Below are 9,934 nucleotides of genomic sequence, written 5' to 3' on the forward strand. Positions count from 1 at the left end.
CTTGGGCTTGTTTGTGGGTCAGCAAAGCTTCTGTCCTCTGAACATGTCTCTTTAGTAACTGAGAGCTCCCAATCTGACTGGACTTCTGGGCAGAGGTCACTGCGGCAGTCACATGAGTCCTGGGAAGAAAGCAGCACCTAATGGAAACACCGCAAAAATACAGAGTACACAGAGAAGCCAAAGAGAAGCTTGCAGAACTTTCACCATAACCTGCATGTCCCCAAAAATGACCAGAATAGCCAGGCATGTTCCAACTGAGAACTCAGAGCCTATACACGGAAAACGTACACACGCAAAGACAGAAACCAACAGCTCACACTAAACCCACGAAGCTACAGCCCACCAAGCTGCACAAACCCTGAGCCCGAGCGACACGCACGCAGCCCGGCGGCAGAGGACACAAACCTGCAGCTCAGCTCACGAAATGCGAACCCAAACCACCCGCACACTGTCTCACGGCGCCTCCCCTTCCACTCAGCATCCTGATCCAGAAGATCAGAACCCACAAGTCCATCAGCTAGAGTAAGGACCCAAGTCAGAAAGACGACAACAGCATACCGCAGTAAACACACATAAGCCTGCGACAAGCAACAGGCTACAAAAGAAAGGCAAAAACAAGGTAAAACAAACACTGCAGGAAACTAGGCAATAAAACACAGACCGAGAAGAAAAAGAACCGCTGGCACCGACACAGGGCAAAGACAGCCCGCTACGAGAACACAAGAACCAGGGAGCTCAACCTGAAACACCCTCCACAAATAGCAAAGAGAGACCACTCCGGCGAGAGGGACACCATGCTGGGGAGGGAAAAGAAAAAGCGCACGAGAGAAAGACCCACAGAAAAAAGGAAAAGACACAGTACCTAACACAAGAGCCCTACCTGTGCCGGAAACCATCACACTCGCACACCACAGAACAGAATCAAGCGCTGTCATACATACACCCGCTACGAGGCCCAGGAGAAGAGGAGACACAAAACAACAACAAAAACACAAAAACAGAAAAGACCAACTCTGAAACGCTACACAGCGGCAAGCCAAACAACCTAACAAAAACCAAAAAATGAAACGAAAAAACCTAGACACCAGGCCCTGCGTCAGCCAGACCCACTACTGCCTCACTTGGCTTATCCGAAAAGACAAAAACGAAATGGGCGGTTTTTGTAATACCTCATGTTATCACATGGAAACAAGGATGGATTCTTTTCAACTATGTTGGTGATTCTTCTAGGATCAGCAAAGACTACATTAACCCTCAGGCAGGTTAACTAAAATATCTTTAAATCACAGATGCCACAACTACAAATAGGACATCATAATATTTACTTCATGAAAGTTAAAGGATCAAAAAAAGAACCTATGTTAATGACCAAGTACAATGCCTAGGACTATACACCCCAAAGTTCCTGAACTATCGGATCAAGTCCACCTGCACTGCCAACACCTCGGCATGAGGTACTCCAACACTGGCAGAGCCCTAAGATTACGGTACTACTTAACAGAGGCTACCAGGAAGATAGGAAAATGAGTCACAGGTGATTCTAATGGAACAACAAAATTATTTAAAATGCAATATATAAAGGTCATTTTAAAATAAACCCCAAAACAAAACCAAAAACCCTTCCAGACTTTGAGAAAATGTTGGTTTATACAAATCAAATTTGTTATATCTTCATCAATAAGAAATAAAATTAAAGAGAAAAACTTCCACCCTAGTGAAAGTATGATGGGAAAAAGATTATTCAAAAAGTCTTAAATTATCTTCTCCCCACAAGATAAATTAATAATTTCTGTTGTAGCTATGTGCCATTAAATTGAAATGGACTCATAACTAATCCTTCAGCAGGTTTTCAAAGACTGTAAACTGCATGGAGGAAAACTGCTTATCTTTCTCCTGTAAAGCAGCTGGATTCAAAACATCTTCCTTTGGATTAGCTGTACAACTACTTACCCACTAGGCGACCAGAACACTCTAATTATTAATTACAAACGAAGACAGTATCTTTACACTGGAGCAACAAATGATCAAGATTAACACTCCCAGGGAGCTCTGGTGGCCTAGTGGCAAGATGATGCACTGCAATTCCAGAGGTACGCGGTTCAAATCCACCAGATGCTCTGCTGGAGAAGGAGGAGGCAATCTCCTCCTGTACCAGTCAGATCTGATTTGACGGTACACGTAAAAATAATACAATTAAAAAAATTAAAAAAAAAAAAAGATTAACACTCCCTGTAACAAGACACAACATCATGTAGCCCTGATGTGATGTACTCAAAAGAGCATCCCTCTATGGCATTCCTGCCCCCAGGAATGGAGAGAAATTTAAATAATAATTTAATTAATAAATTTAATACTAGTAAAATATTGGGTAACCAAACTGAAGAACACTTTAGTCTTCAAAAATGCCATGATCTGAAAGGCAAAAGACTTGAGGAACTGTTCCAAATAAGAAGAGATGAATGAAGCATAGTAATTAAATGCAATCAATGTGTATTTCTTCATTTTGACATTTCTATTATGGAATACACAAACTAACATTTGGGAAAAAGAGCTAACATGTATATGGGTGCACACCTAGGAGAGGATAGCATCAATGAATGAGGCCATCTAAAGATTAAATCCCTGTGTGCATCAAAATGTTTTCTAAGAGGATGAAAAGAAAAATCTACTGCCTAAGAAAAAACATTTGGCAATGACATTTCAGACAAGAGTCTCATAACTAAAGTTTACAGAATCCTACAGGGCCTCCACAAGACGACGACTGATAACCCAACTACAAAATGGGCAAAAGACAGGGAAAGACTTTTCACAGAGAAAGATATTTAGATGGCCAACAGACACATTAGGAAATGCTCAAAGTCACTGCCAATTAGACAGATGCAAATCAAAACCACCATGAGATACCATCTCACCCCAATAGCAGTGACAAAGTTTAACAGGACAGCAAGCAATAAATGTTAGGGAGGATGTGGGGATAATAGAACTCTCATACACTGTTGGTCAGACTGTAAATGGTACAACTACTTTGGAAGGCAACTTGGCCTTTCCTCAAAAAGCTAAACACAGTAATTCTGTATGACTCAGCTAGAAATATATGACACTGCTAGAAATATACCCAAAGGAAATTAGAACTGAGACACAAATGGAGATTTATACACCGACGTATATAGCAGCATTATTCACAAAGGTAAGAAAATGGAAACAGCCCAAATGCCATCAACAAATGAATGGATTTAGAAATTGTGAAACATTTATGACAGAACACTATGTAGCAGCAAAAAATTTTTAAAAATTGGATTTAACATGGGAGAGGCTAGGGAGCACTATGCTGAGTGAACTAATTCAGTCTCATAAGGACAAATACAGAATAAGATTATTACGGTAAAAACAGAAGGATAACCAGTAGGATGTGTATAAAAGTCCAAAGAGGGAAGGGGAGGGCAGGGTATACAAGAAAGAGGGTGGAGAGACAAGGGAAGTCACAGGGTCACAGTTTGGTAGGCAGACAGAGAGTGTAAAGGAGTTAGGAAAGATCAGTGGGGATCTGAAAAGGTGGGGTAATGGTGGGTATAGATTTAAGAGATGATGCACGGTAATGAAGGAATGTATGAAACACAATCTGCATGAAAGGGGGGAAAAAGAATATATGGGAATTTTTGAAAATTATTCTGACAGCTTTTTCTAAATCTGGAAGCATAATTGCACTTTACTGTAAAGGCAGCCTGGTTCCTGTAGATCTTGGAGAATCAGCCTACCTGAGATTATCATCTGCTCCCCCAACCACCACCAAGCTGTTCTCTGCCCGGATCTTCTCCCGGAAGTCCTCCATGGCTTCAGGGTGACACTGCAGGGAATTCTGGCCAATAACAAAGAGGACTGGAGTCTTCATATCCAAGAGAGGATCATCCACATCCTAAAACAGGTACAGGTTTTATCATCAGTCACTGGCATTCACTCAACGCTGACCTGGAAACGCTACTCACAGCAGGATGGACAGGAAGGCTGGCACTCTGCACTTCACATGCCAATGCCCGAGCTCTAAGCATCCCCCGATGCTTACCCCTCTGGATCCATCCACAGTAAGCAGAGGAAATCCGAGGCAGACAACTGCAGTGACGTAGTCCATAACTGACACCTATAAACAACACAACTGTGTGAATAACGGTCATCTGAATTCACAGGAGGTGTAGCCACCAAAATCCAGATATGGCCCACGTTTACCAGCTACTCTCCTATCCTAACTCGCAGGCGCATCAACATCAGGAAGGTGCTGACAGGGCATCTTCCACAGCAACTCAGGCCAGGGAACTATGCCCTGAGAGGACACGAGCAGAAAACTGAGCCATGCCATGTACAGTTTAATATTTTAGTTGCATCCATTTCCCAAACTAGGCACAGAGTTGCCCCGTCCATTTTATCTCCACTAGTAGCAATTTCAATCAGAAGAACATAAATCATGTCCCTTGTTTGGTTTGGGATCTAACAAGTAACTCCTAAGTCACATCAAATTCCTTACAGTGGTCAGGAAGTCCTACCTAGCCCAGGAAGTAGGAGGTGGCCTCTTTCTGGTGCTGTCAAGTCAGTCTGGACTCTGACACCCCATGCCCAAGAGGGTGAACCAATGCCCTATCTTGCACCTTCCTGACAATCATCACGACTTGTCAACTCATGTTTTGTAGGCACTGTGTAAATCCTTTTCATTGAGGGTTTGTGATCTTATCTTTTTTAGTGACTTTTTTTTTAAACTGGATGAATAAATATCAGCATCTTCTAAGTTGCAAAAATGCCACCTTTTTTATCCACTTGAGGACCAGGGTCATCGACATGCCCAAAACACTTAGGCAAACAAATGTATACAAAATAATATAGAAATGGTGTTCCATAAAGGTCGGTGAAACAGACATCATCAAATTCAGCAAAGTGTGTCAGGGATGTATTCTTTTTCTCTATCTATTCAATCTGTATGCTAAGCCAATAATTCATGAAGCTGGACTCTGTGAAAATGAACACAGCGTATGGATCGGAGGAAGACTCATCAATAACCTATGTTATGCAGATGATACAACCTTGCTTGCTGGAAAGTGAGGACTTGAAATACTTGCCACACAAAATCAAGAACTAGTCTTTGGTATGGATTACATCTCAACATAAAGAAAACAAAGGTACGCAACATCAGGAAAATGGAACCAAGAGACAATGATCTGGAGAAACGACTGCAGTTGTCAATGATTTCATTTTGCCTGGATCAACAATCAGCACTCTTGAAACTAAAAGGAGATCGGCAGACGTACTGCACTGAGCAAGTCCACTGTCAGGGAATTCTCCAAAATACTAAAAACAATGAAATCACCTTGAAAACTAAGGTGTGCCTGATTCAGGTCATGGTCTTCTTTTCAATCACCTGCTACAAATCTGAGAGCTGGACAATAAATAAGAACAACAGAAGAACTGATGCCTTTGAGTTGTGATGGAGAAGAGTACCGAATATCTCACAGATCACCAAAAGAACAAACAGGTTTGTGCAGCCAGAGTGCTCCTTGGAACCAAGATGACAAAGCTCCATCTCTCATACTTTGAACATGTTTCTAGATGAGGCTATTCCTTGGAGCAGGACACATCATGCTTAGAAAGAAGGCATCTGGTTAGCATAAGACAGGAAGACCTCTGACGACATGGACTGACACAGTGACTGAAGCAATGCCCTCAAGTGTTTCAGGAATGAGGAGGATGGCAAAGGACAGGACTGGGTTCAGGTTTGTGCATAGGTTGCTCTAAGTCATACTCGACTTGGTGATGCTTTACAACCATATGCCAGGACAATCTCCCATTTCTCAGTGACTTCCAAATAAGATGAAAAATACTTACGTGACAGGCCACCAAAGCCCCTGTATTCCAGCCGATCAATATAATGGGCTTGTGCGGGAAATGGTTATGAATCTTCGAGGAAAAAGAAAGACAGTAAGACGGAGAAAGCCAGACATGGGTGCAGAACAAGCCTAGAATGCCGGGTGGTGCCACAGTGAACTGAACTAACAGCATTCTTACCTCCAGTACTTTGTTCCTTACGGCCCCAATCATATGCTCAAGACACTGCAGAACACCTACCCCACTCCCGTTGTTCAACAGGTGTGTAGCCACAGGGATGACCTACAAGGGAAAAAAGTGACACATATGCCAACAGAGGTGATTTTCAAATCTACTCATAATCCACTGAACCCACCCTAGAGCCCACTGACCTATAACACTATTGTATTTCCAACAAATGAACAATCAAGGGGTGCTTCACATTTAAATTCATCCACCTTGACTGCTCCCTCCAGCATTTTCTTTTCAGTACTCCAAAACTATATGCACCCTCCTGTGAGAACCCTGTTGCCCTAATACTTACCTTGCCTAAACAGGACAGCTGAGACTGCCAGAAGCGGTGGCGGCGTGAGGTGGGGAACACAGAGCTGGAGGGGCCAGAGGAGGCAATGAGAATCAGAGGAGAGCCAGGGAGCTTGCTCTAAGGAGAAAGAACCCACCCAAGAACCAGTGAGGAGGAGGTGTTGTTCCACTCAATCACCGTTCCCTTTCTGATCCCACCCCTCATTTGCTTATTAAACTGTTACTCAACCACAAACTCACTGCCAATTGACTGCCTCACCATGACCCTCTAAGCCACAGCAGAACTGCTCCCCAGGCTTCTGAGATGGGATATCTACCAACCAGCCGACTGCCTCACAGTGACCTTATGAGCCCCAGCAGAAATGCTCCTTAGGCCTGTGAGACAGGACATGGAAGCAGAACTGACTCATCTTTCTCCTGCAGAGGAGCTGGTGGGTTGGGACTGCCAACCTGTTAAGTGAAGCCCACACTTAATACACTACGTGATCTGTAGAGAACAAGTTAGTAGTGAAACCATTAAACCATTTATTATCCTCCTACCACAGTTCTAAGGCTGATTCTAAAAATTTCATATTGAATTCTGAGCTGTCCAACTTACAGGTTTGTTATGAGAAAGCACTCCCACAGCTGGATCCCAGGGCCTCTTCAGCAGGAGAGATAAGGCCTCAGCTCCCGCAGCTCCAGTCCTGGTGTTAGAGGACACCAGCATCCGGTCAATCAAGGTGGGGATCTGGAAGCAAGGAAGAGTGATGCTGCCAGAAAGAAGCAGGAGACTCTTACCAGCAGCCATGAACAGACTTCACCTGCATCTCTCAAACAGTCCCCAAGAGAAAAGGCACAAATAAATGAACAGTTGAAAACTATGTTTCCTGCATTAAAGGAAATTATACAATTCTTCTGAAAACAATGTGATAAACATCAACAGGCTTAAAATGTATTCCTACCCTTTTTCCAAAGCACTCTACTTCTGGAAACTTTCCCTAAAAACATACCAAAAATATCAACGTAACTGTCTTAGTTATCTTGTATACCACAAGCAGATGCTTCAACACACAGAAATGCATGCTTAGTCTAGGAGGTTAGAAGCCCAAATTCAGGGTGCCAGCTCTACAGGGAAGTCCTGGGTTGAAGGGTAACTAAGAGCCACAGGCTGAGGGCTTTCATCAGCCTCTGTCCAACCAGTAAGTTGGACAGCTCAGTTTTTTTACAGTTTTGAGTTCTGTACATTCAAGAAAAGTCCTTTACCTCCTGGGTATCTGCAGACTTAGCATTCTCTATCAAGGTACTGCTCAACACAGGGGAGTTATCTAAGCTGACACACTCCAGTTCTGGTGATCCTTTCTCGGTGGTGCTGAAGGCCCAGCTCTCTAGGCTTGCTTTTGTCCCTTGTCTTAACTCTTGTGAGATGAAAACTGTTATGGGCCATACCCTAGGGAGATGCCCCTTCTTCATTCCTCTTAATCCTGATTGGTTTACCAGGTCATAGAGGGTCATTACACAGCTTTCAGATCACATCTTTACATACAGGTATTTTGGGGAGGAAACAAAAATATTTATCCTCTAACTTAGCCAAGCACTGCTCAGTTACTTAGTCATATTTTGGTTGAGCCTCCTAAACACAAGGCCCATCAAGTTCTGGAGGGGAGGGTGTGTTGGCATGGATAGGATCTTTTCTCATTTTCTCCAAGATTAAAGTTATTTATATTCACAGTTGTTTTTGTTTTATTTGGTCCACCTTGGATTTTTTTTTTTTAAAAAAAAGCTGTCAGGCAAGGAGTATTACAGGACAATTAAGGAATTAGCACAAAGGTAAAGAAAGAAAAGATTTAAAAAACGGTGACTAAAAGACCTAAATCAGCAAAGACATTTTGCTTCACTTATCAAAATAAAACAAATATAGCAAAACAGGAGAAATTTCTGCCATGTCACTTATGAAAGACTGTTAAATGCAGCCAAGGTGCAAGACAGATCATAATGGCAAATCTCAAAAACAAAGGCTGAGCATATACAGTGGCAGGCATTCTCAGACAGTGGTGGTAAGTGGCATAAACTGGTATGGTCTCTCCTCTCCAGGAGCATACAACAACCTGTTATCAGTACTGAAAAAATTTAAGCACTTTACCTAACAATTCCATTTCTAGGAAGTTATCCTAAGTTACCAAGACATGTAAAAAATTATACTTAGTTACTTACTCTAGGACTACAGGCAACTGTAAAAGACCATTTAAATAATATACATATCCCCAAAGGATCAAATAAATAATGTTAAACAATGTAAACAATGACAGTTACCCAATGTGATGATGTCTACTCATATATATTTTTTAAATAAATAAAGGGAAGTGGTGGACCCTTTAAACAGCCTAAACTTATTATTTTAGGTACTGTACACTAGCTATAGCCCAGTACCATAACTGAAATCATAATAAACCTGAGTCATCAAGAAAAACCCTCCGTTCCTGGGAAGCCCATCATCTCCTCTGTGATCATTCAGTTCTTCTCCCTGACCTCACATCATAAACAGCTCAAACCACAAGCTGACAGGTTGCAGACACTAAACACATACTTGGGCTTTCGGGCTCCACACGTCATTCAGGAGACAGGAGGGCTGAAGGGATTTATCTAGAAGCGGCTGAAGGGATTTATCTAGAAGCAAACATAAACCAATGCCTTGACTCCTATTTTTAATAGCAAATCTGCTAGTTTCAGTTACATCCTCCAGGATGACCAAGCAATGAACTTGCCCAACTTCACATTGTGATTCCACAGGCAGACACCAGCTAACCCCAAGGACAGAGCAGACATCAGCCACAGGCTTACCTTCCCTTTAAGGGTTTGCAAAGCATCAAGGTAGGCCGCCAGCATGGGCAAGCTCAAGGTCTCTACCAGGGTGCTATGCAGCCACTGGATCAACTTGGTGTCCCAGCTCACACTGGCCAGAGCCTGCCGCACTCTCCTTGCACACTTGTCCACAGCCACACGGCGAAGCACAGGCTCATTGCAAGCCTGAAAGGGAGAAGTGGAATTAATAAAATATGAAGGACAGCTAGTTAACAATGGGGAGAAGGGCAACAAGTCAGCCAACAAGGCCTGAATAAGGAAGAACCAGCCCTAGACAGACCTCTGCCTCTTACCCCTTCATTGGCCAAGCGGGCAAGACGATCAGATTGCAAGGCTTTGAGAATCTTATTGAATAACTTGTTCTGAGCCAGTGTCCATCCAGTCCTAGAAAAGAAATTAAGAAATTAAAGTCAAATCCAGGAACACTCCTCCCATGTGCACGTCATATATTTATATGACCTACATGTAGGAGGAGTATATATCTACATACACACGCACATATATATATATAAAGATATGTTTTACCATTGCAGAATGAGGCTGGCATTGGGGTGGGGTAAGACTGAGAAAAACTGGATGAAATATGTTTACGGCATTGAAGTCTATGGGGAGAGAATAGTCTAAAAGTATTATATTTTAGGGCATTATTTTTATCGTAGGAGTACGCAATGAGCGTTGCAGAGTGGATTATATTTAAGGGTAGGGG

At 42.6% G+C, this 9,934-nt stretch overlaps 1 protein-coding gene across 1 annotated transcript in view; it reads right to left on the reverse strand.

Annotated features, from left to right (window-relative positions):
• Positions 1 to 9,934, reverse strand: part of KANSL3 (KAT8 regulatory NSL complex subunit 3) — a 71,309-nt gene that overhangs the window by 38,809 nt on the left and 22,566 nt on the right. The window contains exons 3-10 of the mRNA XM_006900713.1: positions 9,522 to 9,612; positions 9,208 to 9,393; positions 6,986 to 7,117; positions 6,389 to 6,505; positions 6,046 to 6,147; positions 5,866 to 5,937; positions 4,061 to 4,135; positions 3,756 to 3,913 (exon numbers count right to left, since the gene is read on the reverse strand). Of these exons, the coding sequence (XP_006900775.1) occupies positions 3,756 to 3,913; positions 4,061 to 4,135; positions 5,866 to 5,937; positions 6,046 to 6,147; positions 6,389 to 6,505; positions 6,986 to 7,117; positions 9,208 to 9,393; positions 9,522 to 9,612 (933 nt within the window). The remainder of the gene's footprint in view (positions 1 to 3,755; positions 3,914 to 4,060; positions 4,136 to 5,865; positions 5,938 to 6,045; positions 6,148 to 6,388; positions 6,506 to 6,985; positions 7,118 to 9,207; positions 9,394 to 9,521; positions 9,613 to 9,934) is intronic.

Source organism: Elephantulus edwardii, unplaced genomic scaffold (genome assembly GCF_000299155.1).
Source record: "Elephantulus edwardii isolate Elephantulus edwardi_28Jun2011 unplaced genomic scaffold, EleEdw1.0 scaffold00291, whole genome shotgun sequence".
NCBI classification, from domain to species: domain Eukaryota; kingdom Metazoa; phylum Chordata; class Mammalia; order Macroscelidea; family Macroscelididae; genus Elephantulus; species Elephantulus edwardii.